General features: G+C 50.8%; 2 protein-coding genes across 2 annotated transcripts in view; one reads left to right on the plus strand and one right to left on the minus strand.

The window, feature by feature from the left end:
• The window catches only part of LOC128826602 (uncharacterized), a 75,820-nt gene extending 60,899 nt beyond the window's left edge, over window positions 1-14,921 (minus strand). Inside the window, exon 1 of the mRNA XM_054009970.1 lies at window positions 14,306-14,921. The gene's annotated coding sequence lies outside the window, so the exon portion shown is untranslated. The remainder of the gene's footprint in view (window positions 1-14,305) is intronic.
• A 5,737-nt stretch (window positions 14,922-20,658) lies between these two features.
• Window positions 20,659-26,479, plus strand: ZBTB45 (zinc finger and BTB domain containing 45). Its single transcript, XM_054010028.1, has 2 exons — window positions 20,659-22,293; window positions 23,336-26,479. The coding sequence occupies exons 1-2, from the start codon at window positions 20,793-20,795 to the stop codon at window positions 23,881-23,883; spliced, it is 2,049 nt and encodes a 682-aa protein (XP_053866003.1). The 5' UTR covers window positions 20,659-20,792; the 3' UTR covers window positions 23,884-26,479.
• The last annotated feature ends 1,000 nt before the right edge of the window (window positions 26,480-27,479 follow it).

Raw genomic sequence — 27,479 nt, forward strand, 5'->3', positions numbered from 1 at the left:
AGGCTACATATGGGAAGCTCATTTAAAAGCAAAGAGCCCATGTAGGGCAGGTGATTGTCTGTCAGGCACCTGGCCCTGATCAAAGGCCATCAGGACTCAGTGGCAAGGAGGGGCTCTTGGGACAGGCCCGTTCTGTTGCTGCAGGACGAGACCTACAGCCTGTTTAACTTTCTAAGCTGTTAGGTAAACTGATGGAGTAGAAAGAGTCCAGCTTTTAGCCCCCAGCTCAACCAATCAGCATTGAGACTCTGCGGGGCGGGAGGCTGAGGGATCTCACCACATGGCCCAAAGGATGGCCCAGCTCACCAGTGGGGATTACTGTCAGAGCACACTTCCTGTCCCATGGTTTTGTGAGGGCCTCCCACAATGAGGGCTGGAGAGCAGCCCCCTCCTCGCCTGTGGAGGGAGAGAAGAAGGGAAAAGGGAAAACAAAAGAGACACAAACCCCAATGTCCCCAGTGATTCTAAGGGACAAAGGCCTAAGTGGGGAAAACATTCATAGATTCATAGATTCTTGGACTGGAAGGGACCTCGAGAGGTCATCGAGTCCAGTCCCCTGCCCGCATGGCAGGACCAAATATTGTCTAGACCATCCCTGATAGACATTTATCTAACCTACTCTTAAATATCTCCAGAGATGGAGATTCCACAACCTCCCTAGGCAATTTATTCCAGCATTTAACCACCCTGACAGTTAGGAACTTTTTCCTAATGTCCAACCTAAACCTCCCTTGCTGCAATTTAAGCCCATTGCTTCTTGTTCTATCCTTAGAGGCTAAGGTGAACAAGTTTTCTCCCTCCTCCTTATGACACCCTTTTAGATACCTGAAAACTGCTATCATGTCCCCTCTCAGTCTTCTCTTTTCCAAACTAAACAAACCCAATTCTTTCAGCCTTCCTTCATAGGTCATGTTCTCAAGACCTTTAATCATTCTTGTTGCTCTTCTCTGGACCCGCTCCAATTTCTCCACATCTTTCTTGAAATGCGGTGCCCAGAACTGGACACAATACTCCAGTTGAGGCCTAACCAGTGCAGAGTAGAGCGGAAGAATGACCTCTCATGTCTTGCTCACAACACACCTGTTAATACATCCCAGAATCATGTTTGCTTTTTTTGCAACAGCGTCACACTGTTGACTCATATTTAGCTTGTGGTCCACTATAACCCCTAGATCCCTCTCTGCTGTACTCCTTCTTAGACAGTCTCTTCCCATTCTGTATGTGTGAAACTGATTGTTCCTTCCTAAGTGGAGCACTTTGCATTCGTCTTTGTTAAACCTCATCCTGTTTACCTCAGACCATTTCTCCAATTTGTCCAGATCATTTTGAATTATGACCCTGTCCTCCAAAGCAGTTGCAATCCCTCCCAGTTTGATATCATCTGCAAACTTAATAAGCGTACTTTCTATGCCAATATCTAAGTCGTTGAGGAAGATATTGAACAGAGCCGGTCCCAAAACAGACCCCTGCAGAACCCCACTTGTTATACCTTTCCAGCAGAATTGGGAACCATTAATAACTACTCTCTGAGTACGGTTATCCAGCCAGTTATACATCCACCTTATAGTAGCCCCATCTAAGTTGTATTTGCCTAGTTTATCAATAAGAATATCATGCGAGACTGTATCAAATGCCTTACCAAATTCTAGGTATACCACATCCACCGCTTCTCCCTTATCCACAAGATTTGTTATCCTATCAAAGAAAGCTATCAGATTGGTTTGACACGATTTGTTCTTTACAAATCCATGCTGGCTATTCCCCATCACCTTACCATCTGTGACGGTGCTGCCCGTGGGAGCCAGCTGAGGTCACTCAATCAGGGTGAACTGCAAACAGAACGGGGCAGACCAACCCCAAACGCTGGTGGATATTCCAATACTTAGATTTACCACGCCAGCACAAAACAGCTTCTATAGTACCTCACTGGTTACTAAGAAGTCCAAACAACGCAGTTCCCTTAAAGTACCCAGCCTCAGGCCTCCGTCCAGACACACCTGTCAGATATGATGATGATTACTGAGAATCTTCCTTCATCATATAAAAGAAAAGGTTCTTCCAATCCCAAAGGATCAGCCACATACCCACGTCCAATTATAACTTAGATCTTACCCAAAATACACGCTAATAACCAATTCTTATTAACTAAACTAAAATGTATTAAAAAAGAAAAGAGAGTGTTGGTTAAAAGATCAATATACATAGAGACTTGAATTCAATTCTTGAGGTTCAGATACATAGCAAAGGTGAGCTTGCAGTTGACAAAAGTCCTTTTAGATATAGTCCATAGGTTATAGTCCAATGTCCATATTCAGGGTGACTCCAGTCAGTGACTGGGGATCTCAATCCTTGTGGCTTAAGATTTCCCCCTCTTGAAACCCAAAGCAGATCTGAGACGAAGCAGAATCGTGTCTCAGGGTTCTTATACATTTCCAGCAGCCTTTCGGCCTGAGAAAACAATAGGCTTAACTCTCCTTCTCCCAAACATCCTGGCAGTTAGCACAGGGTAATTTATCCATTAAACAGTTCAGATACAGGTTACCACAACCTTCAAAGAGACATAGAGACAATAATACTATTTCACTCAAGTATCATCATAAATGTTAATATTCCTTTTTGATCTTTGAATTAAAGTTACAGCAATAGACAAGACTTGTTTGTTTACATCACAAGACCTGAGCAAACATCTACCCTTGAGATCTCTAACAATGCAGACTTGCATTTCAAAGCTCTATTCATTTACATATCTTCCTAACCAGTTTCTACAATTCACCCATGGGTCAGGCCAGTCTGAGTTAATTAACTCTTTCTGGCCCTGTCATCTTTCAATGAAATATTATTTTACACTCATAACGTCACACCACCTTCCAAGTGTTTGCAGATTATTTCCTTAATTACTTGCTCCATTATCTTCCCTGGCATAGAAGTTAAACTAACTGGTCTGTAATTTCCTGGGTTGTTTTTATCTCCCTTTTTATAGATGGGCACTATATTTGTCCTTTTCCAGTCTTCTGGAATCTCTCCTGTCTCCCATGATTTTCCAAAGATAATAGCTAGAGGCTCAGATACCTCCTCTATTAGCCCCTTGAGTATTCTAGGATGCATTTCATCAGGCCCTGGTGACTTGCAGGCACGAATGTTTATGCTGAAATAAATTTGATAGTCTCTAAGGTGCCACAAGTACTCCTGTTCTTTTAAATTTTCTAAGTGATTTTTAACTTGTTCTTATTTTATTTTATCTTCTAAACCTACCCCCTTCCCATTAGCATTCACTATGTTAGTCATTCCTGCAGACTTCTTGGTGAAGACCGAAACAAAGAAGCAGGGCCACCTCTAACTTTTTTGCTGCCCCAAGCAGCAAAAAAAAGCGCTGCCCCCCCGCCCCCACCGAGCGCCGCGCCACCCCCCCCAGCGCCGCGCTCCATGCCGCCCCTCCACCGAGTGCCGCGCCGCCAGAGCCCGCCCCCCCCGCCAAGCGCCGCCGGAACCCCCCCCCGAGCACCGAGCCCCGCGCCACCCCCCCGCCAAGTGCCGCGCCGCCGGAGCCCGCCCCCCCCCCACCGAGCGCCACGCCGCCGGAGTGCGCCCCCCCCCGCGGAATGCCGGCGCTCCCCCTGCCGCCCCTTACCAGGTGCCGCCCCAAGCATGTGCTTGGCTGCCTGGTGCCTGGAGCCTGGAGCCGGCCCTGCAAAGAAGTCATTAAGCATCTCTGCCATTTCCAAGTTTCCTGTTAGTGTTTCTCCCTCTTCACTGAGCAGTGGGCCTACCCTGTCCTTGGTCTTCCTCTTGCTCAGGGGCGGCTCTAGGCACCAGCAAAGCAAGCACATGCTTGGGGCAGCCCATTTGCGGGGTGGCAGGGATCCAGCATGGGAGCTGAGAACCAACAGGGGTCCCTGGGAGCTGTAGTTCCTTGGTTAGCTCCCTGCCTATAGAGCCAGCCCTGGAGCAGGGAAAGAACTACATTTCCCAGCATTCCCTTGGCCACTACCAACAGGAAAGAGGGGGAGGGAGGGAGGTACCTGAGACCTCATGCTGCAGTGAATGGAGAGCTGCACGGTGAATAGGGATTCCATATTTTAACATTCCAAAAATAGGACACTCCATGGAGAGGGAGGGTAGCCCCACCCTGCCCCCATCCACTCCGACTGCCCCCACAGAAACCCCAACCCATCCAACCCCCCCTGCTCCCTGTCCCTTGACTGCTCCCCCCCCCCCCGGAACCTCCTACCCCTTCTCCAGCCCCCCAGCCCCCTTACCGTGCCACTCAGACCAGCGTGTCTGGCTTTGCGCAGCGCCAGACACACTGCTGCATACATGCTGCCGTGCTCCCCTGTGGAGCCACAGCCCCCCCCACCCCCCAGCACCTGCCTTCCAGATTTGAACACCTCAAAATTCAGGAGTGCTCAAGCTCAGTTTGGGCAGCTGTTACTTCATTTCTCCCAAATCAAATCTACTGATCCACTGTAACTTGCTGTAGAAAAAGTAGGATAAAATTGAGCAAGAAATGCTTCTCAGTGGTTATTAGGACTGGAATTGCTATTTTCAACAACCATTGCTTTTTTTTGTTTGTTTGTTTAAAAGGAAGACAGTGATATTGCCTTGTGAAATTCCCCACAGAAACAAAGAGTGGAACAAAAGAATAATAAAGGCACCTCAACTTTTCCTCATTTATGTAGGACAGTCTTATAATATGCATCCAGATATCCTCCAATCACACAAGCTGAAAATTGTTCCACTTTACTGCAGTTCTGTGACCATATGGGAACCAATCCTGTCTGTGTTCTGTGCACATCCAAAATTCCTGCTGAATGACCTGCCCTGGGAGCGAGTTACCAGTGACCCAGGGCTGCGGCAGAAGGAGGGTGCAGGTGGGGGTGGGGGAGAGCCCAGGGCTGGGGCAGCAGAGGGTGCGGGTGAAGGGGGCAGAGCCCAGGGCTGGGGCGGCAGGGGGTTGGTGGGGGGGAAGGGGTGAGCCCAGAGCTGGGGCAGTAGGGGGTGTATGTGGGGGGGTGAAGAGCCCAGGGCTGGGACGGCAGGGGGTACGGGTGGAGGGGGCAGAGCCCAGGGCTGGGGCGGCAGGGGGTTGGTGGGGGGGAAGGGGTGAGCCCAGAGCTGGGGTGGCAGGGGGTGTGGGGAGGCCCAGAGCTGGGGCGGCAGGGGGTGTAGGTGGGGGGGGAAGAGCCCAGGGCTGGGGCAGCAGGAGGTGTGTGGGGGGGGCAAGGGGTGAGCCCAGAGCTGGGGTGGCACGGGGTGTGGGGAGGCCCAGAGCTGGGGCGGCAGGGGGTGTGGGGAGGCCCAGAGCTGGGGCGGCAGGGGTGGTGTGGCGAGGAGCCCAGGGCTGGGAGGCGGGGCAGCCAAACATTTTTTTGCTTGGGGCAGCAAAAAACCTAGAGCCGGCCCTGGACCTAGACCTGCCGTTCTCACACACCAAAGTCTTTCAGATAAGGTGACTAATAAATTGTTTCTTGTTTTCTTGGAGAGGCTGCCTGGGGTTGCTACAGGTACTCCATAAGAGCATCGCACCCTGGAGGTGACAGTACCAGCCGAAAGCCCAGTCTTGGAGTCATGGAGGTCACAGGCCTGCTCCAGTGGAAGTGTGGGGGTCCATGGGGTCCAGCCCGCTAAAGTGATCAATCCAAAGAGACTGGTTACAGGTTGGGAATTAGGCCAGACCCTGTGGATTAGTGACAGCTCTGGACCAGAATCCCACCCCCTACTCCCTGGCTGGGGTTCCAAGTGCTAGTGCTACACCAGGGATTGGAGGATTGCAAGGCAAATCCAGGGCCAAGACACCAGGGTAATGGGCACCCTAGCAATAAGATAGAAAAGTTGCAAGAGGGGTATGTGAACTAGATGGATGGATGGATGGTTTGAAGGCCTAAGGCCTTTGTCTGCAGCCAGATTAGGAAAGCAGCAGCCATAGCTAAGAAGCAGGAAGTCACAGCCTCAAATTCCATCTAAATTACATTAAAACAATGTAATGTCGGGTTGTTAAGGCGGCTCCTGTCCTAATAGCCCCCACCATTGCCAGATAAAGAAACAGATCTTAAGATGGTTAAAGAAAACTTACCTTGACAGCATCCTGTCTGGCAAGAAATCACGTACCAATGGTTGTTAACTCCTCATTTCTTTATTGTTCTGTCATTATGGTCCCCACTTCCCTATTGTTTGCTGGATGATCTCGGTCTGGTTCTTCGATTATTTCTGTCTGTTACATAATTCATTTTGCTAGGTGTAAATTAAGGTGGTGGGGTAGGATTGGTTAGAGAATTCTGTTACAATATGTTAGGATTGGTTAGTAAAATTTTAGTAAAATGATTGATTAAGGTATAGCTAAGCAGGACCCGAGTTTCACTATGGAGACCAGCAGAGAAAGAACAGAAGAATAAGACGAAGGAAAGACCTGGAAGAAGAAGAACTCACCTCCAAGACACAGCCTAAGATCAAACCTGCTAAGAATCCTCTGCACAACCGTGACATGCAGCAACCAGAATCCAGACGAGACTGACCTTGCCTGGCCAACAGGGAAAGTCCGCCTCCCTGATCAGGATTGGTGAGCATAGCATTGTATGCTTAGCATGTGTAGTCTGCTTGGTAATTGTCAATAAATAGAGGATAAGGATATTACTGTGTAAGGCTCTTTCACTGGTGAAAGGCCCTGCAAACCCACAAAGAGCATGCCCTAAGCCCTAGGAATTGAGTAAGGGGCAGGTGTCTAAATTAAGAAGGTTACACCTAGAGCCCTAGGAACTGGGTAAAGGCGGGTGCCCTAGAATATGCGAGTAACAGAGAATTTTGTGTGGGTAACAGATTGAGCTGTTTGGTTGATGAGTGAATGTGTTGGTTGGTTGACAGATGGCTGGATGGGCTGTTTGATGGTGGATGGATGGATTGGTTGACTGGTGGATGGCTGGATAGATGACCAATGGATACGTTGGGTGAAAAATGGATGGATGGACTATTTGACTGATGGATGAGTTAGCTGACGGATGGATGAATGGGCTGTTTTGTGGTGTGTGGATGGATGGATGGATGGATGGATGGATGGGTTGGTTGGCTGGATGGATGGACTGTTTGGATGACCAATGGATAGGTTGGGTAAAAGATGGATGGTTGGACTGTTTGGTTGGTAGATGAGTTAGCTGACAGATGGATGAATGGGGTGACTGATTGATTATATTGCAGCTGGCACTTTCCTCCTGCTCCATCACCGAAGGGCTGTGTTCGGTGCTCGCGCTGATTTGTCTTTCATTTTCTCTAGGCAGATGTTCTTGTTGACATTCATCTTCTCACAGCTGGGGCAGGTGTCTTGGCCACACAGGTACAGAGGGACATTACAGAGTGAGCACCAGCCATTACACACCACTTGCTTCCCCACACCAATATCCTGAGGGGTGATTTGCCTGCAGACCCAGACTCGAGAGTGATTATGTATAGTTCTGAATACCCCTTCCAGGAGATCCTGCAAGTGGTGGGCATCCTTCAAGTCCAGGCAGGGGCTCAAGCAAGAGGAGAAGTTGGTGAAGAAGATGAAGCAGCTCTTCCAGCTTGTTCTCAATCTGCAGGAGGTTGCAATAGTGGCTGTAGCTTTCACCCAAGGCACAGGTCTCCGGGGAAATGCTCTCAGTCTGGGCCTTGTCCAGGGCAGGGCTTAATTTGTGCCAGAGCTTGCCAGCGCTGAGCCCCGGCACCTCTAGGCTTGGAAGTTCCGAGCCCTGACACCTCTGGAATTCCTGCATCAGTTATCAGAGTAACAGCCGTGTTAGTCTGTATCCGCAAAAAGAAGAACAGGAGTACTTGTGGCACCTTAGAGACTAACAAATTTATTAGTTAGTCTCTAAGGTGCCACAAGTACTCCTGTTCTTCTTTTTGCATCAGTTATGAATGTAAAAAAATTGCTTGAGCCTCGGAACCTCTTTCATTATAAATTAAGCACTGGATCCAGCGGGACCGAGACAGGGCTGATCTTGTTCTGGTCAGGGCTGATCAACTACCACTTGGGGTGCAGGCTGGGCTTCAAACTGGTGCTGACTTGGCAGCCACGATGGGTAGCCCCTGGAGAACTTTTCTACCATAAGGCTCGGCTCACATCATCTGGAGCTCAGCCTCAGACAGGTGGTTTTCCAGCTCCTCCTGGTTGGTGCCTTAGCACATAGACTGCAGCGGAGCAGCCACCAGTGTGTATGGATTAGCAAGGCTAGGGGGATACCTGTGGGCATAGGCGCCGACAATTTTTCCACAGGGAAAAATTGGTGGGTGCTCTGCACCCACCGGCAGCACCCCACCCCTTCGCCCCAGCTCACCTCCCCCTCTTCCCGAGCATGCCCGCTTTTTCCCCCTGGCTCCCAGCGCTTGCACCACAAAACAGCTGTGGGCAGGGAGGGGGCGGAGTTGGGGCGAGGACTTTGGGGAAGGGGTTGGAATGGGGGCAGGGCAGCGGCAGGGGAGCGCGAGCACCCACCGGCGCCAGGAAAAGTTGGCGCCTATGCCTGTGGGGAGAGAGGGTAGGGTGAGCATGATCCCAGGAGGCAGAGGAATTATACACCAAACCCAAGCAGGGGTTAATGAGCATGAACTATGCAGTAACGTTTAACAACCCCAAACATTCACACTTCCCTGTGCCATCCCAGAATCACCTCCCCTCTCCTGGCTCCACATTCCCCTGCACTCCCAGCCTCACCCAAGTTCCAGCTCTGGGCTCCATCTCCCCACTGCACCCTCAGAATCACCCCCTGCCAGCTCAGGGCCCCATCTCCACTCTATACCCCAGAATATCCCCTCTCCCAGCTGTTAGCCAAATGGGCTCGTTTCCCCCTGGAGCTGCCCAATTACCCCAAGGAGGCACGGGAGTCTAGAAGACGGCTTCAAGTTCTTTATTGATCAGTCAGCTGAGCGGGTGTCCCCCTCGACTCATGCCAGAGGGAGGAGCACACCTTACAAGCGTAGAGCAAGCCTTTTTATACCCAGTAACAAATGACTTAACGTGCATACATTCTGCTGACCTATGGAATTTTTAAATTCCCTTTTAGGGGTATATAGAATACATCTGTTGGGGCCGTAAATAGGATACATTTGTTGAGCCTCTTTGATTGATTGTCTTGCTATATGTTCATATATGGGAAAGGGAGTTTATGGCCATGGGGAACAGCTGAAATAATAGGCGAGTATTTGGCCTTTGTTCTAACAAGGTTCTCCCCCCTTAAAAGCATTTTGAGAGCCCTATGGCCCCCAATCCTCAACTTTAACCGGTTGATATAATGCCATCATGCGTTGGCGTACAATTTGATTAGCCATTCGTCGGACAAATGCAACTACACAGGGAGCAAAGCAAGCTAGGGATAATAGGGTTGTAATAAAGAGTATAAAGAGAAGAAGGCCTTCTCGGAGCCATCCCAGTTGCGGTAACCAGGACGGGAACCAGTCCGTATTCCACCCACCCCATGTTTGGACTGGGACATGGGCTACTTTCCTCATTTCTTTTGTTAGCTGTTTTACCGCCTTTCCATTATCATCTATTTGTAAACAGCAATTGGATCCGTTTAATTTTGCACATATTCCCCCTTCCTCTGCCAGCAAATAATCAAGAACTAGATGGTGCTGGTAGAGCACATTCCTCATCTGAGTGGACTGATCGGCCAAGAGATCAAGAGCTGCAGCCATCTGATTAGTTATTATTTCTAAGATGGCTTGCAGCCTAATTATCCGATTCAAGTTGTAAATGGGCTCCCTTGCCCCTGAGATCCACTCATTAGGATTCCATGTGGCTGGACCATAATGTTGTATAATTCTTTCAGGGGGCCACTCTTGAGCTCCCCACTTTTGGGAGCTTCCAGCTGTTAATGCGGAATCAATGGACCGCCGCTCCCTAATCAAATCGTCATATACCTTAATTCCTAACTTATTTCCCTGAATTTGGGGTAGTAGAAAGAACAAGGGCCTAATGTACCCAACATAACATATTCCTGACCAATTTGGAGGCAATCTCCGATAAGCGTGTTGCCCACATATCCAGTAATGGCCTTTTAGGGCCCATTGTCCATTCGCAAAGGGGCCATCCCAGGCTTCGGGGTAGTCCTCGGGGCCCGGTTCTTCGTAATAAAAAGAGTTACCCATCTCCAGGGGTCCCCCTAATACAATAGATGTACCGTCAGGATTACAATAGTCACATTTCCAAGGCCCAGCCCCTTCCTTCCAAGCGCAATTACAACCAAATTTAGGGCTATTGGTAGTAGACCAAAAATGATTAAAATGGGTTACCCGCGTTCCATTAGAATGTTGCCATGCCCACTGATACCAGCGTACCACGTGATCCTTACTGTCGGTATTATCTCGCTGGCAACTTAGAAAGAGGGCATCAAAGAACCCATCTTGTCCAACTGCCTAACAGCCCTTGCCGGTATGCTGTTGGTAGGAACAACTTACCCAGCTATGATTAGTGAGTTTTACGTGGGTATGGTTCCATCGTCCCTGATATTTAGAACAGTCATACGTATGGCAACTAGGGTGATCATAGCAGTCAAATCCTAGAGATAGGGTCCAGTCACATCGGCTTTTGCCCACATATACCCCTTCTTGTTTTGTTCGGTTTAGACAAAGGATCCCCATCTCAGAGGAATAGAGTCACCAAGGGCTACTATCCTCATCCCAAACTTCTGTTCCTTTGTGGACTATACTTAAATTACTGATCCACCATTTAGCTGGCACTGGCTGGGCTATCCAAGGCCATTCATTCCAATCCCCTGGACCTCCACAAACCCAGCAGCTACTAAGATTGAAGGAACTCGCTATTGTCTCCCCTAGCTATAAAAACCTATTCTCCCAACCATAATAGTGGTGGAAGCATATAAACAAAGATATTAGCAGCAATTTCATTATCTCTTTCTAAACAGTCCCTTTAGTCCGTCCAAGTACTGGTACTCCCAGGTAGAGTCTTCACCTGTGCCACCCCGGGCGTCCGGAGCCGGGGCGGGCAGAGGGCCGGTGTCCTCTTCTGCTAGTTCAGTCTCCGGGCTAGGGCTCAGAAACCGCTTTACCCGTGTATGGTGTGTCCATTTATCGCTCCCGAGAACTTTGACCGCAGTTTGGCTGATGAGCGAGACAGTGTGCGGGCCGTCCCACCGTGGTGTAAGGGGGTCGCGTTTCCACTTCTTGACAAGGACCTGGTCACCGATCCGGAACGGATGCACGGTCTGGTCCAAGGGGAGAGCCTGGAATGGCGCCGCGTATCGATAAAGCTGCAACAAGACAGATTGCAACCCGGAAACCTGTTTCCATAGTATTATATCTACGTTGTTCAGCCTCCGGAGGTCTGGGAGGGCTAGAGCGGGAGGCTGAACCAAGGCTTCTTTTAGCTCTCGAAATGCTTTTCCCATCTCCCACGTCCAATGGAGCAGACCTTCTTTAGTTAAGGATTCATACAGTGGTTTGGCTCTTCCCCCGTAGTCAGGGATCCAGAGCCGACAAAAGCCAGTCAGTCCCAGAAAAGCCCTTAATTCTCGGGGGTGCCGGGGTTGAGGGCTATTGAGTATCACCTGGATTCTTTCTTTACCCAGACTACGACTTCCTTGGCACAAATGATACCCAAGGAAAGTGACCTGCTGCTTAACCAGTTGTGCTTTTTCCCTTGAGACCTTATATCCCTGTGCCCCAAGGTAATTAAGGAGCTTTACAGTCTGCTCTTTACAAGCTGCCTCTGTTTCAGTACTTAAGAGCAAATCATCGCAATACTGGACTATGTTACATGAGGGGTGTCTAGCCAGGAATGGGGCAAGGTCCCTTCTCAACTGGCTGCCAAAAATCTCGGGTGCACAGGTAAGTCCCTGTGGGACCACGGTCCAGAGGTATTGAGCCTTATAGTGAGTATCTGGGTCCTCCCACTCGAAGGCAAACAGTTTCTAAGATTCCAAATCAAGGGGGATGGAAAAGAAGGCATCTTTTAGGTCTATTACAGAGAACCAACTGTGCTCTTTGGGAACTTGGCCCAAAATAGTATGGGGATTTGGGACGACTGGATAGGGAGCCTCTATTAACTTGTTAACCTGTCTTAGGTTCTGGACCAACCGATACTGCCCATTAGGCTTAGGCACTCCCATTATCGGAGTGTTATATGGGGACGTGCCTTCCCTGATCCACCCACACTGCAGAAACTTTTGAATCAGAGGTTTTAACCCGATTCTAGTAGTCAGCTTAAGAGGGTATTGTCAAATTCGGACCGGGCTGCTTCCTTCCTTAAGGGAAATATGCACTGGTGAAGCATTCCGGGCTCGAGCGACACCTCCCTCCTCTACCCAAACCTCAAGGTTAACCCCTGACAGCTGGCTTTCTTCATTCCTCCCCCGGCACTCCGGGAAGTGATTTCCAGCGCTTATCAGGGCCATCTGGTAATTTGAGGCCTGCTGCTTAGGGATTCTAACTTCCATAGTCCCTTTTATCAAACAAGATTTCTGCCTGTAGTTTAGTAAGAATATCTCGTCCGAGCAGCGCAATGGGGCAAGAGGGGCTGCAAACAAATTGGTGGGAAATTTGGCGGTCCCCTACCTTTACTAGGAGAGGCAAAGTTTTTTCCAAAGCTGTAGTTTGTCCCTCTATCCCCTGTACCATGGCACATTCCCGAGCTCTACCTCGGGGAGCCTTACTAAGGGGGAACAAACTAAGAGTGGCCCCAGTATCAATAAGGGCTTCAATTGTGCGGCCCTCCACATTAATTTTTACCGTGGGATCCAGACTGGCAGCTTGTGCCGCCAGAAGGGGCCGCTGGGTCCCTCGGCTTCCCTATGGGGAAGATCCCTCCCCTGAACGTCCTGTACTGTTGTAGAGGATGGGAAGGGACGGGGTTTTATCTTTACGTTCCTTCCCATGGCCTGTCACCGGGGACATTCATTCTTCCAGTGCCCCTTTCCTACAGATAGCGCACTGATTTCGACCCAGGCGGGGGCCCCGGTGGCCCTGGCCGTCCCTTAACTTTGTCCCCCCTTTCTTCATATCCTTCCCTTAGGGCCATGGCTAAAATGCAGGCCCCTTTCTTCCGAGAACAGGGGATTCTGTTGCTTCCAATTATATAGATCACTAGTGGTAAAGGGAACATATACCATAGTGAGATTGCCCTCAGGGGCTACAGTTTCCCGCAGTGGACACAAATAATTCTGTTGCAGGGGCCCTTGGAGTACCGGGCCACCCTTGCTCCTGGTGTGGTTAGACACCGGGGAGCTCAGAGAGATCGGAGGGGGCTCCCGTTTGGAAAAATCCTGGTTGCTTGGCTCACCCCTTTCAGCTGAGGCATTATCCTCAGAGATGTGGGGGGGGATTTCAATTGAGGGTACCGGAGCCGGGAGGCCAGGATACAAAGGGGGAGGGGGCATAGGATCAGGGGCAGAGGGAATCACAGCCCGCAGACAAGATTTCTTAACAGGGAAACAGGGTTTCCTAACAGGGGCACGGACCATTAAGGTTTTAATAGTTTGTGATCTACATTTTTGCAACCATGGGGGATGATTGGCCACAAGGTCCTGCCAAATATCTATATAGGGATATTGGTCCCAATGCCCATCCCAGGTCACAATGCTATGTACTGCTTGTACAATTTCTGGCTTGAGTGTCCCCCCTTCGGGCCATTCCACCCCGAAGGTTGTCCACTCAAGAGTACAAAATCTTACAAGATTGTCTTTACATAATACAGTTCCATAATCAGCCTGGCGTCTAAACGCCTTCCAGTTATCCAGCATACACCCCAGGGGCGTACTGGAGAAGGAGCTTTGTCCGGACCCCATTATGTTCTACCCAGGGGTTCGTTCAAGACAAAGGTATCAAGGGGTTTTTAGGGATCTAGTTTTAACTCAGATATCCGCTGGGCCACGAGGTTCGGCTGACCCCCCTTGCAATCAAGATATCCTGGTCACCGGGTTTCCCCTCACAGGAGTCTTGGGGCGGCTGAAGTCAGCTTAAGCCTCAGACCTGTCAGCGGCACTTACTCATTTTACACAGATCCCTTAATCAGGTACAATCTCGGTTTCCAACACACCATTAAGAGGAGAAACAAGATTACCCTTCCTATAAACAAGAGTAATCCCTGAGGTTGCTCCAAGTCCCAATAATTGTTAAAAACGGCCCATGGACTTGTGGAGTTAGTTACGTTACTCATTGGCCGTTATTTGCTTACCCTTTAACCAAAAACACAACAACAAGACATTTACAAAGCTACAATAATGTTAACATACCTTCCCGTATACAGGCTGCCTAGGGGATTTCCACTGTCCAACCCACACCTCGGGGGCGTTATTCCTCAAACCCAGGAGGTAAACGCACTTACCGCCCGAAGTGGCCGCGTCCGACAGTCAGACTTCCCCTTCTTCTGAAGCCGTCTTGCTTCCGTGTCCTTCAGAGTTCTCTTTAGAGAGGACACAGCTGCCCCGGCCGATTGTGACGATCCGAGGCCCGAGCAAACCAACCGCTCGAGGTGGCCACCCCTCGGAATCGCCCTCGGCCGTCGGTCAGTGCCCTCTACAGGGAGAGAAGTCCCTTCGTGGTCGCCATTTGTTAGCCAAATGGGCTCGTTTCCCCCTGGAGCTGCCCAATTACCCCAAGGAGGCACGGGAGTCTAGAAGACGGCTTCAAGTTCTTTACTGATCAGTCAGCTGAGCGGGTGTCCCCCTCGACTCATGCCAGAGGGAGGAGCACACCTTACAAGCGTAGAGCAAGCCTTTTTATACCCAGTAACAAATGACTTAACGTGCATACATTCTGCTGACCTATGGAATTTTTAAATTCCCTTTTAGGGGTATATAGAATACATCTGTTGGGGCCGTAAATAGGATACATTTGTTGAGCCTCTTTGATTGATTGTCTTGCTATATGTTCATATATGGGAAAGGGAGTTTATGGCCATGGGGAACAGCTGAAATAATAGGCGAGTATTTGGCCTTTGTTCTAACACAGCTCCAGGCCCCATCTCCCCCCTTGTACCCCCAGAGTCAGCCATCCCTCCTCTGGGCCCCAACTACTCCTGAGCCCCCAGAATCACCCCTCTCCAAACTCTGGGCCCCATCTCCCCCACTGGATCCTCCAAATCATCCCTCCTAGCTCTGGGCTTCATCTCCCCACTGCACCCTCAGAATCACTCCCTCCCAGTTCTGGAAAAATAAATACATCCATGAAGTTGTCTGTAAATTTAAATGAAAATACAGAGAATTTCTTTCAAAAATTTCTTCAGATGTTTCAAAATTACTTCCACAGAAATTAAATGTCTATAATTTTTTTTGAAAAATCCATGTTTTAAATATTTCTGCACAATACATGCAAAAATTAATTAATAAATAAACACAAAAATTGTCTGTACATTTACATGGAAATATAGAGAATTTCTCAAAAAATATTAGATTTTCTCAGAATTACTGCCAAAAACTAAATAAATACCTGTCATTTTTTTTAAAAAGTTTAAAATATTTCTGCAAAAGTAAACCCATAAAAACCAAAAACAATATCTGTAAATGTACAGGGAAATGCGAGAATTTCTTTTAAAATATTTTCAGATTTTCTCAAAATTGCTGCCCACCCAAAAAAAAAAATCCCAGTAATTAAAAGAGTGTGTTAATTAATTAATCTATTAATTGCAACATTTAGGCCAAAATGATCTTTAAATTTAAACTAACTGGCAGATTATTTTAAAAAATCTAATTTTTTTTTTTTTTTTTGCAAAAAATAAAATAAATGTTCATCCTTTGGTTTTAGTCGTCGATAATTAGATGTATATTAACCCCCCCCGCCCATCCCCCTCCCTCCACTGGAGGAGGCTCAGCTGGGGGGGGGAGAGGGGAGCTGGGGAATCCAACCCCTCCCCCCCTCACAGGCTGAGCCACGCTCTGGAGGTCACACCTAGTGTGGCCGCTCCCTGCCTCTGGGAGGCCTCTCTATGGTCGCCCGGCTACCATTGCACTTCCGGTCTCTATGGTTTCCCCGCACCATTTCCAGTCTGGTAGCGGCCTGCCGCGCCTCCTTTCCGCTCTAGGCCGCTCACTCTATGGTCGATGCCCGCCAGGACCCGGAAGTGACTGGGCGGGCGGAAACGGGTGGGCGAGGCGGTTCCGGGTCACGGAGGGAAGTGGCCCGGCGGGTCATGGAGGGGCCCCGAGGAGGTGAGTGAGGCCCCGCCCCGACCCCCGCAGGGCCCCGGCTCCACCCCGCTCACGGAGCCTCGCCCCGCCCTCAGCCAGGGGTCTTCTGTCCCCTGGGGCCCCGCCCCCCGGACCGCTAAGCCCCGCCCCTAGGCTGGCTCTGAGCCCCGCCCCTCACCTGAGCCGCGCGCTTGTCTGCTTGACGGGCGGGGGAGGGGCGGGAGCCAGGACTCCTGGGTTCTCTCCCCGGCTCAGGGAGGGGAGGGAGAGTGGGGTCTAGTGGTTAGAGAAGGAGGGAGCTGGGAAACAGGACGCCTGGGTTCCATCCCTGGCTCTGGGAGGGGAGTGGGGTCCAGTGGTTAGAGCCGGTGGGGGAGGGCTGGGAGCCAGGACTCCTGGGTTCCATCCCTGGCTCTGGGGGGGGAGTGGGGTCCAGTGGTTAGAGCCGGTGGGGGAGGGCTGGGAGCCAGGACTCCTGGGTTCTCTCCCCTGCTCTGCTCCTGACGCCCTGAGTGACCTGGAGCGAACCCCCCCACTTCCTCCCGCCCGTGTCCGGTTCCCCTCTGCCATGGGGACGGTGATTCCCTGCTGCGGCCTTCAGCGCTCGGACCCCCCCCCCCCCCGTCCCGCCCCATCCTCCACAGCTGCCTTTGGCCTAAAACCCACGAGAGTTAATGATTCTCGCAACACATGTTGGGCTCAGTTCTTTGCCGTCTGCTTTCGGGGCGTGTTCGCGCCCCAGCTTTCCACGGCAGCTGTTAGGGGTCGACCCTCCCCTTCGTGTTTTATAAGGGGAAGCCGAGGTTCTTGCTCCAGGAGCCGGGGCGTGAAGAAACACCCCGCAGCTACCACAAAAGCCAGAAGAACTGGCAACCCCCCACCTTGTACAGCGCCTTGCGTGGGGCAGCAGCGTCTGTGGGTGAGCCTTGGACTCATCATCAGACCCGGCTTCTGTTCCTGGCTCTGCCGCTCGCCTGTGTGACCCTGGGCAAGTCACTTAGGCCTGAATGCCCAAAAGGATTTAGTCGTCCTGGCATCTGGGAGAATCACTGCAATTCACAAAGTCTGGGTTAGGTGCCTAAGCTGTCTAAGCAATGAATGGGCAGAGATTGGCGCCTTAGACTGAGATGCACGAAAACAAGCACACCAGTCGGGGAGCCACCTAAGCTATCCAAATGTGCTAAGCCCCCACCCGCCACCTCTCTCAGAGATAGATGCCTAAGTCCAGGCAGCAGGGAAGTGCCAATTTCTGCTAGCGAGCAGCTGGGAACCTTCTTTGGCATAAGATGCCTTATGCCAATGGCTCTCAAACTTTTTTTACTGGTCACCCCTTTCATATAGCAAGACTCTGAGTGCGACCCCCCTTACAAATTAAAAACACTTTTTTAATATATTTAACACCATTATAAATGCTGGAGGCAAAGCGGGGTTTGGGGAGGAGGTTGACAGCTCGCGACCCCCCAAGTAATAACCTGGCGACCCTCTGAGGGGTCCCGACCCTCAGTTTGAGAACCCCTGCCTTATGCCGTTTTAGCAAGAAGTTAAGGGAAGGAAGAAAGTTTTAACCCAGTGGTTAGGATACTCGCCTGGTATGTGAGAGACTCATGTTCTGTTCCCCCTCTGCCCTAAGCACCAGGCTGCAGGGTCATTCTCACTCTCTTTCTGAGCCCAATGACTCTTTAAACAGAAGAAAGGGTGTGCGAGAGAGAGTACACGAGCATGACTGCATAGTATAGTGGTTAGAGCACTCGCCCGGGCGGTGGAAGACCCAAGATTCAGTTCTCCTGCTCCAATGACTCTTTAATTATTATGTAATTATAATTCAACCCCACCCCCGTGGTTGCTTTGTGTGAACTCATTTGAGAGGCCCAATCTGGTCGTCTGAACATGCTTAACCAGATCAGGCCTCACTTGTGATTAAGGCAGGCAAACAGCTATCTTCCCCTGATCTGTGAATCATTCTGAGCTCTAGGCAGGAGAGAGGCATCTGGACACCTGGCGCGGGGCTGCTGTGTGCCTCCCTAGAGGCAGAAACAATAGGCACCTAGGTGCTGAGTGAGTTTAGGCATCATAGGGTTTGCTGGGGGAGGGGGAGTTAGTCGCAGTGATGCTGAAACCAGGGCTTGGGCGCCTAAAATAGGAACTTTGGCACCTAACTCTGTTGTGCCTTCAGGCCTTACCCTCTCTGAGCCTTACTTACCCCATCTTTAAAATGGGAATAATGACACTTTATAAAATGCTTTGAAATCTGTGGATGAGAAGTGCCATATAAGAGCTCTGTGTAGCTCGTAAGCTTGTCTCTCACTAACAGAAGTTGATCCAAGAAAGGACATTACCTCACCCACCTTGTCTCTCATATGTAAGAGCTAGGCGTTATTATCTACAGAGGAAGCGGGATTGTCTGTGCAGGAAAGTTTTACCAGTTAAACTGGTTTAATTATACTAGTGTACTTACATTTCTACTGTAATACTGGTATAAGTCCCATGGGGATGCTCTGATACGAGTGCTTGCTTTTGGTTAACTTAAACCCCTTCCAAAGCAACATAAACTAACCCCAAACAAGGACCTCTCACATTGACAGAGAAGAGCAACAAGAATGATTAAAGGTCTTGAGAGCATGACCTATGAAGGAGGCTGAAAGGATTGGATTTGTTTAGTTTGGAAAAGAGAAGACTGAGAGGGGACATGATAGCAGTTTTCAGGTATCTAAAAGGATGTCATAAGGAGGAGGGAGAAAACTTGTTCATTTTAGCCTCTAAGGATAGAACAAGAAGCAATGGGCTTAAACTGCAGCAAGGGAGGTTTAGGTTGGACATTAGGAAAAAGTTCCTAACTGTCAGGGTGGTTAAACACTGGAATAAATTGCCTAGGGAGGTTGTGGAATCTCCATCTCTGGAGATATTTAAGAGTAGGTTAGATAAATGTCTATCAGGGATGGTCTAGACCAGTGGTTCCCAAACTTTAACTATCAGTGAACACCTTTCACTAAAATGTCAATTCTCATGAACCCCCTCCTAAAAATGAATATTTCCAGGGATTTTCTCCTTTACCTGAGTATAAATTATAAAAGCAGTGATCTTGGAAATATAAAATTTGTTTTTGACATGCTTATTATACACTATTATTAATTATTATTTATCATTACAATATTTTTATTACATTATGAAAACGGCAACACTCTTCCAAGATCTCACTTTTGTAGCTTGTATCACTTTGAATAAGCCTGTTATAAGACAAGGCTCCTATGTTTCATCAAGGAGTATCAGATGTAAAACAGCGTGAAGGTATTTAAGAAGCCAACTCACAGAGTTCCTCCTACACAAGCATTCAGGTCTTGAGCAGTCCAGGCAAACAACGCACGTTACATCAAAGCTTAAACTTGTTCTTCATAATAATTTTAAAAACAATACTGGCTGCCTATTTAATTTTAAAAAGAGCAAAAAAAATCCACCTCCCTTTCCATTTCTTATAAGGAATCTTGAAGTTTAAATCTCCTCAGTGTGATAGGCTTGCTTTGATCTGCTTCACTCTTGGAAGTCCAGGGGCTCCAGGCTGCTGGCCCCGTGCTGCCAGGGATCCCTAAGGACAGCTCTGTCCACCATTTAGGGAATTTTTTCCCAAGAACCCCCGTAACATTTTATGAACCCCCAGGGGTTCACGAACGCCAGTTTGGGAACCACTGGTCTAGACAGTATTTGGTCCTGCCATGAGGGCAGGGGATTGGACTCGATGACCTCTCAAAGTCCCTTCCAGTCCTAGAATCCTAGAATCTATGACACCTGGAGCGCTTTGATTGCATAATACTAATACCTCCCTGTTATCTAGTGCTTTTAACCCGGTCTCAAAGCACTTTACAAAGGAAGTCAGTATCATTATTCCCCATCTGTGGCACAGGGGCCTGGGGTGGGGGAGGGGGGTATTGTCTTGCCCAAGGTCACCCAGCAGGGCAGAGCCGGGAATAGAACCCAGGTGTCCTGAGTCCCAATATCTCTCCACTAGGCCCCACAGCCCGCTCTACCAGCGAAGCGCTCCTAGCATGGGTGCAGCTTTACCAGCCAAACTGTGCTGCTCTATATCAGACGAGCGTCCACCCAGAGAGTTAGACCAGTAAAACTCCAGTACTTTAAACTCCCACCTGAGCCCATAGCAGTGTAACTAAGCTAAGGGTTGGTACTGATACTAGTCACCCCCTACCCAGCCCTCACTCCGGGCGCAGCCCTTTCAAATCCCTCCCCTTTCCACACCTTGCTCACCCCTTCCCACAAACGCTCCTGTCCGTCCTCTGTGTCAGCTGAGGGCCCCATAAGGAGGAGAGGCGCTTAGGGTGGTAGGCAGAGAGTTGGACTACTTGGGCTGGTGGCAGCTGTGCTATTTAGATTCATGGAGCTTAAGGCCAGAAGTGACCCCAGATCATCTAGTCTGATATCACAAGCCACCGACAACCACCCAGCAGCTGCTGTTCCTTGTCTCTCTCTCTTTCTGTTTCAGGCTTTGCATGAAGCACATCCCTGCAGCCCTGCTCAAAGCAGCATCTGGTGATGTTTTCAACCCCACCACCACCCCAGGCTCCTCCACATGGCACTGATGCATACCCAGCCCTCCGGTGAGCCCTGAGCGCTTCCCCCGCCATTGGCACAGAGATACATTTCCCCCGCCTTGCCCTCTCGGCCCGGAACGAAGCGGCCATGGCTGAGGCCGTCCATTACATCCACCTGCAGAACTTCAGCAAGTCCCTGCTGGAGACGCTGAACGGGCAGCGCCTGGGTGGGCACTTCTGCGACGTGACTGTGCACATCCACGAGGCCACCCTGCGGGCCCACCGGTGTGTGCTGGCCGCCGGCAGCCCCTTCTTCCACGACAAGCTGCTGCTGGGCTACTCGGAGATCGAGGTGCCCGCCGTGGTGCCCAGCCAGGTGGTGCAGCAGCTGGTGGAGTTCATGTACAGTGGCTCTCTGGTGGTGGCCCAATCCGAGGCCTTGCAGATCCTGACGGCCGCCTCCATCCTCCAGATCAAGACGGTCATCGATGAATGCACCCAGATCATCTCCCAGAGCCGCAGCCCCAAGCCGCCCGCCGCTGCTCCCTCCGTGCCCCTCTCCGTCCCCAGGCCGCTGGTCGTCAAGCCCCAGGAGCAAACCAAGGAGAGCCCAGGTGCTGTCGGTCTCCCAGCCTCCCGGCCCGGCGAGCTGGAGCCCCCCGGCACCGCCCAGCTGGAGGCCCCCAAGCTGCTGTGCGCCTCAGAGGTGCGCTACAAGCTCCGCGACCTGCTCTCCTCCCAGCAAAGGCAGCTGGGGGAGGCCAGGGAGAGGGCAGCGTCCGAGGGGGAACTGGCAGCCGCCGGCAGCGACGGCGAGGGGCCCTACAGCGGGCTGCACCCAGCCGAGGCTCAGCCCAGCTGCCACAGCCGCAAGCAGCGGCAGCCGGTGCGGCTCCAGCTTTCCGACGCCTTGCCTGTCATCATCAAGGACGAGGAGGAGGAGGAGGAAGACGAGGAGGAGGAGGAGGGCGGGGGAAAGCTGAGCTGCTTCGGGGAATGTGGCGGGGGAGACTTCCCCAGCTGCAGCGAGGCCAAAGACACCGGGGGCGGGAGCAGCGGAGGTGGGGCGGGCAGGAAGGACGGCGTCCAGCTTGACTACCCCGCCGTGGAGGGGCAGGATTTCTTCGGCGGGCAGGACGTCTTCTCCGAGTCCTTCATCCCGGCCTGGCAGAGCGAGGAGGGCGGCCAGGGGGCGGCCCGGGAGGGCGAGAAGTTCCGCACCGATTGCAGCCTGGAGGCCTCCAACATGAGGACGCTGGCTGGAGACTTCAAGCCAGCCCCGGCCGGCTTCCCGGCCCGGGCGCCCGAGCCCCGCAGCTTGGCGTTCGTCTCCTCCCTGGGCATCCAGCGGGAGCTGAAAGCCGAGGTGAGCGCCGCCGGACCCGGCACCACCACCACCACCAGCATCTTCCAGTTCCACCTGCCGCAGCCCGGCGTGGCCCAGAGTTTCTACAGCGTCCAGCAGGAGGCCGGCGCCGCCAACATGGTACAGCTCAGCCCCGGCGCCATGGTGACGGGCTCCCTGCACGGCGAGCAGGCCCAGCGCCCGGGGCCTTCCCGCTGCTCTGAGCCCTCCTACCAGTGCAGCCACTGCCAGAAGACCTTCAGCTCCCGCAAGAACTACACCAAGCACATGTTCATCCACTCAGGTGAGGGGGTGGGTGGGTGGGCGTGAGGCACTGGGGGCAGACACCCTTTGCTCCCTCCCTGGCTGCTATAAGCCGCAGGGTGAATTCTCTCACTGTGATTGGCTGGAAGAGCCTCAGCAGGGGCGGCACCGGGGGCTCAGCCAATGAATAGCGTGGGTGGTGCCAGGGCGCTCATGGAGAGCGACTGTGATGACCGCCCTCGCGGCTGACATCCCCAGGGTCAAACCAGGGGCCTCCTAAGCTGGGGTCATGTGCTGCAGTGTAGGAGGGTGTTCAATCACTATGTGTGTGGAAGAAGCAGAGGGCTTTTGCTATCTGATCTGGATCACCCTGGTGACTCTCCACCCCTCCGTCCCACTTGGCTAAGGGTCTCTGCTCCAGGTACTCCCCTCTGGCCAGGGCTCTGTGCTGTCCCCTCCTGGAGAGTCTGCCCCAGCGGTGAGACGATCCCCACCTCCATCCCCTATGGCTGAGAGCCAGTCTGCCCTTGGCCAAAGCACGCTGGCCACCTCTCGTTCACTCCAGCTGGGGTCACGCAGAGCTGTGTAGAAAGGGGCTCTCCCCTCCCTTCTCTGGGACATCAGGCCTCTGGGATTGGGGTGCCCAGCGTGAGTGAAGGGTCTCCCCAGAGCTTTAGAGAGAGGGACCTCTCTGCTCCCAGGGAGAAAATCCACCTATATACAAAGGCCAGTTTCCAATGGATGGTCCGTTTCTTCCCCAGAAGCTGTCATCTAGGAAGCTGGGATTTGAGAGGTGGGGGGCAGTGTGTCAGGACTGGGGATGAGCCCTAGGAAGCCAGGACGGAGGCGGGGGGATCAAGGCCAGGGTGGGATGTGAGGGATGGGACTCTGCCCTAGAAAGCTGGGACCAAGGGGTGTCAGGTCCGATGCTGCGCCCTAGAAAGCCGGAATCAGGGGGGGTCGGGGCTGGGGCCGAGCCAGGGGTATCTGGGAGGCTGATCCGCTGCACATGATGGGGTCTGGACTCACTGACCCTGGAGCTCCCTTCCAGTCCTACATCCTCCTGTGCTGCTGTCTTGCAGGCGAGAAACCCCACCAGTGCAGCATCTGCTGGCGCTCCTTCTCACTGCGGGACTACCTGCTGAAGCACATGGTGACGCACACGGGCGTGCGGGCCTTCCAGTGCTCCATCTGCTGCAAGCGCTTCACCCAGAAGAGCTCCCTCAACGTCCACATGCGCACGCACCGCCCCGAGCGCTTCCAGTGCTGTATCTGCAACAAGTACTTCTCCCACCGCACCCTGCTCGAGCGCCATGTGGCCACCCACACCGCTTGGAAAGCCGGCGAGCCTGATGTGGCCGGAGGCGCCTGGAAGGAGAAGCCTGACCCGGGAGAAGGCGCCAGCGTCACCGCCTGGAAAGGGGACCCAGCTGCCGAGGGCGCCATGGTGGCGTGGAAAGGGGACCCAGGCGGGGAAGGCACCATGGTGGCGTGGAAAGGGGACCCGGGCGGGGAAGGCACCATCGCAGCCTGGAAGGGGGACTCTGTTGCAGAGGGGGCTCTCCCCACCCAGCCTGCGTGGAAAGGGGACCCTGCTGGAGATGGCCCCATGCCAGCCCACACAGCCTAAGAGAGGGGCCCGGCTGGAGTGGGCACAGGTAAAGAGGGGACCAAAGTGGGCCCATCTCAGCCCAGCCAGCCTGGAAAGGCTCCCAGGCCTAGCACAACCCGTGTGCCCTGGAAAGAGAAGCCGTAGAGTAACCCACTCAGCTCAGAGAGGCATCTGGGGTACCAGTTACTTTCCTGATGCCCTCCACCCCAGCCGGTACGACGTGCACTCAAGACCAACTGGCTTGGTCAAGTCCTGTTTTGATCTCCAAGATGAGTTCTCTCTGTGGGCTCAACTCCCTTCCGAGCCCCTCAATGGGCCATGCCCTGTGGACGCTCCCTCCTCCCAGTCACACCAGTTGGGAGCAGTACCGTCCCCTCCAGCAGACCATCTCTGAGCCAGGTGACAGAAACCAACGGAAACCCTAGCAGTGACCAAAGAGTCTGTCCGGCTCCCTGGGGAAGGGACAGAAAGGAACTGCACGGCTATGGAGCCCCTAAACCTTCCTTTGTGAGCAGCTGTTCCTCCATCTTCAGGCGTTCAGAGGTGGATCAGAGTTCTAGCTACTCCCTGGCTACAGAATCCCTCACTTGCCATCGGTGTTCTCCAGCAGCCCTTGTCATTGCAAAGAGGAACTTCCCGATGTTTGCCTGAGTCTGCGGACAGCCTGAAACAGACCCTGGGAGAGGCACAAACTACCCCTTTGGTTATTAACCCTGAAACTTAACAATGGCCGTTTAAATGTCGGCATCACTAACTGCAGCTCTCCCAGTAGTTTTAGCAGCCACATCCAGCTAACGTACTTGTCCCACAATGCCAAACAATTCCCCAGTTCTCAAATCTCCCCGCTCACTCCCCCATCGCCCCCTGAGAACATGTATAAGACAGGGTTTGAAGAGCAGTGGGGCACAGAAAATTTAAGGGCAGAGTAACTAGAGTTCAATATAAAATAAATAACACACTGATGAGGTACTGATTGCGCTGATGGAGGGGTTGCTGGCAGCTGGTGAACCCCTCCTTCTGTATAAAAATATTGCACCCATAAGTCATACCTGAGAACACTTAAATGGAAGGGGATTAGAGAGCAGAAGTGGGTGAAATTTTTTAACTGAACCTTTTTTCAATGTAAAATGCAGATTTGGCAATGCCAAAAAGTTTCATAAATTCGTGTCGGTTTTGCCAAATGGTTTTGAGGAGAAAAAAAATTAAAAATAACATTCTGAAGAAATCAAAATCTTTCATTTGGACTTTTCTGGGAGGAAAATCCTTTTGGTTTTTCAATTTGAAATCTCCTTGAATTTTATTTTTTAAAAATAAAAATGCTCAAAACAAAACCTATCCCTTTTTTTGGTTCAAAATGACTTGTTTCAAAATTTCCTTTTATTTTAAAAAAAGGTCACATATGTTTAAAAATGCTCAAAATCAAGCCAAAATATTTAGATATTTTGTTTCAAAATGACTTTGTGTTTAGAAAGGTCCTTTAATTTTACTTTTTCAAACTAAATAAAGGTTTAAAATACTCAAAATCAAAATGTTTCAACCCAAATGAATTTTTTTACTTTGATTTGCTGAAAATTTTCCTTTTCAGTCCAACCCGAAATGATTTTTTTTCCCAATTTTTAAAAGCGCCAAGGAACCAAAAAGACCTGTTCTTAGTCCCACAAGATTGAAGAGTCACTTTCTTCTGTTTTCCCAGTGTCCGTTCAATTACACATTCTCCTGCTGGTGGAGCGTAGAGTGAACACTTCAGATCACGCATTTCCCAAAAGCCCAGTCTCCTGCCAATATTGTGGCCTGCTCTATGTTAAGGCTGAGGCGGGCAAGGTTGGAAGCCATGACCTTCCTCCAGCATGTGTGAGGCTGACCATAAGGTCTTCTCCATCCAGCTTTTGTTGGATCATGCATAAAGCTGGTGGGCTGGTATTGACTCTGATGTACTGAGCAGATGGCCAAACCACCTGAGTCACTTGGGAAGACATTGGAGGCCAACTGGGCTCAACACTTGACATCTTCGTTCATAATGTGATAAAACCATCATATGCCTTCAATACCCAGCATCCCATCTGCAGTAATCAACAGTTCTGTGACTGATCCGTTTCAATTCCTGTTGTGTTGCCATGAAGGCCTCGTTCATGCACTGCTCCATGCAGAGAGACCTGGGCCGGACCTGAACTTTCCCAGCTCCTGGGGCAAAGATCTCACACACCTATATTCTGCCTCAGTCACTACAAGAGGACATTGACCGGGACACAACAGTTTAGGCTGCTGCTGACTGGGGTCTGGGAACGAGTCCCCTCTACCATGGAAACCCTGGGGGAACCCCCACTTAGCATCACAGAGGTCAAGGCCAGAAGGGACCATTAGATCATCTGTCTAACCTTCTCTATAGCTAGGCTTGGCAGAATTCGATTTTTATTTTTTTTATAATTTTGATGGAAAATATCAATGTTTATTTTAAGCATTTTTTTTCAATTTTTATCAATTTACGTTTTTACAGGTGCACAAAATTATGGGTTTTAAGTGTTTTTTTCCTTGATTTTTATCAATTTAAGTTTTCGTAGTTGCTGGAAATTGGGGGGCAGAGACAATCATTATTTAATGACCATAGACATTGAAATTAAAAGAACAGGAGTACTCGTGGCACCTTAGAGACTAACAAATTTATTAGAGCATAAGCTTTCGTGGACTACAGCCCACTTCTTCGGATCCACGAAAGCTTATGCTCTAATAAATTTGTTGGTCTCTAAGGTGCCACAAGTACTCCTGTTCTTTTTGCGGATACAGACTAACACGGCTGCTGCTCTGAAACCTGAGATTAAAAGGTAAAGCTTTTTAACCGTGAAAACGCAAATTGTCGCCATCATATGTCAAATGTACAAACTAAATAGCCTTAAGTCAAACTTAGGAAGTTCTCAAGCAGCATTTTTCTTACTTTGCCTAGCTGTGAATTTCAGTTATTATCGATGAAAATATTTTATCTTTAGTTTGTGGTTGTCTGGTGAAATAGATGTTCATCAGCGTTTACTGATAAAAATTGAATCCTTCCAAGCCTATGTATAGCACCAGCCACAGACACCACCCAGAACCCTGCTCACTATACCTAAGAGCCAGAGAGTCACTTTCTGAACCCCTGTGTGGGTCTAACTAGTAGCAAATTCTGGGGGAAAGAGGAAGTGCCCAGCTGTGGGGACTGGAGAGGCCCCACCAGTTCAGGGGCAGGAGATTGGAGTCAGCCGAGGAGAAGGAATGGATCCCACCCCTATTTGGTGTGGGACATAATCTCGGCTTGTTGAGCTCACTGCTGTCTCTGGCTATGCGGCATATTGTGGTTGCACAGCCAAGCTTTTCCCATGACTTTGGGTATGTCTTCGCTACACCGTTAACTGCCGTGATTAGCACCCAGGTTAAGCTAGCCCAGGAGTGAGCATCCTCACAGCAAAGCCCTGTGCCCATGTTACTATTTCTTCATGCACACTAGGATTCTTTCCTCATCAGTTGTGGAAGAACTCATCTGTCCTTCAGGGAAAGGCGTTGGAGGAGATCAGTGCTCAAGCGATGGAGAATCCATCACCACCCTTGGGAAATTGTTCCAATGGTTAATTACCATCACTGTCAAC

The sequence above is a fragment of the Malaclemys terrapin genome, chromosome 20, assembly GCF_027887155.1.
Source record: "Malaclemys terrapin pileata isolate rMalTer1 chromosome 20, rMalTer1.hap1, whole genome shotgun sequence".
Lineage (NCBI taxonomy): Eukaryota > Metazoa > Chordata > Testudines > Emydidae > Malaclemys > Malaclemys terrapin.

Excerpts from the sequence above, each read along its gene's own strand:
- ZBTB45 (XM_054010028.1), top strand. The coding sequence starts at position 20,793 with ATGGCTGAGGCCGTCCATTACATCCACCTGCAGAACTTCAGCAAGTCC. Across the intron at positions 22,294-23,335 it reads GCACATGTTCATCCACTCAG|GCGAGAAACCCCACCAGTGC; the intron begins GTGAGGGGGTGG and ends GCTGTCTTGCAG.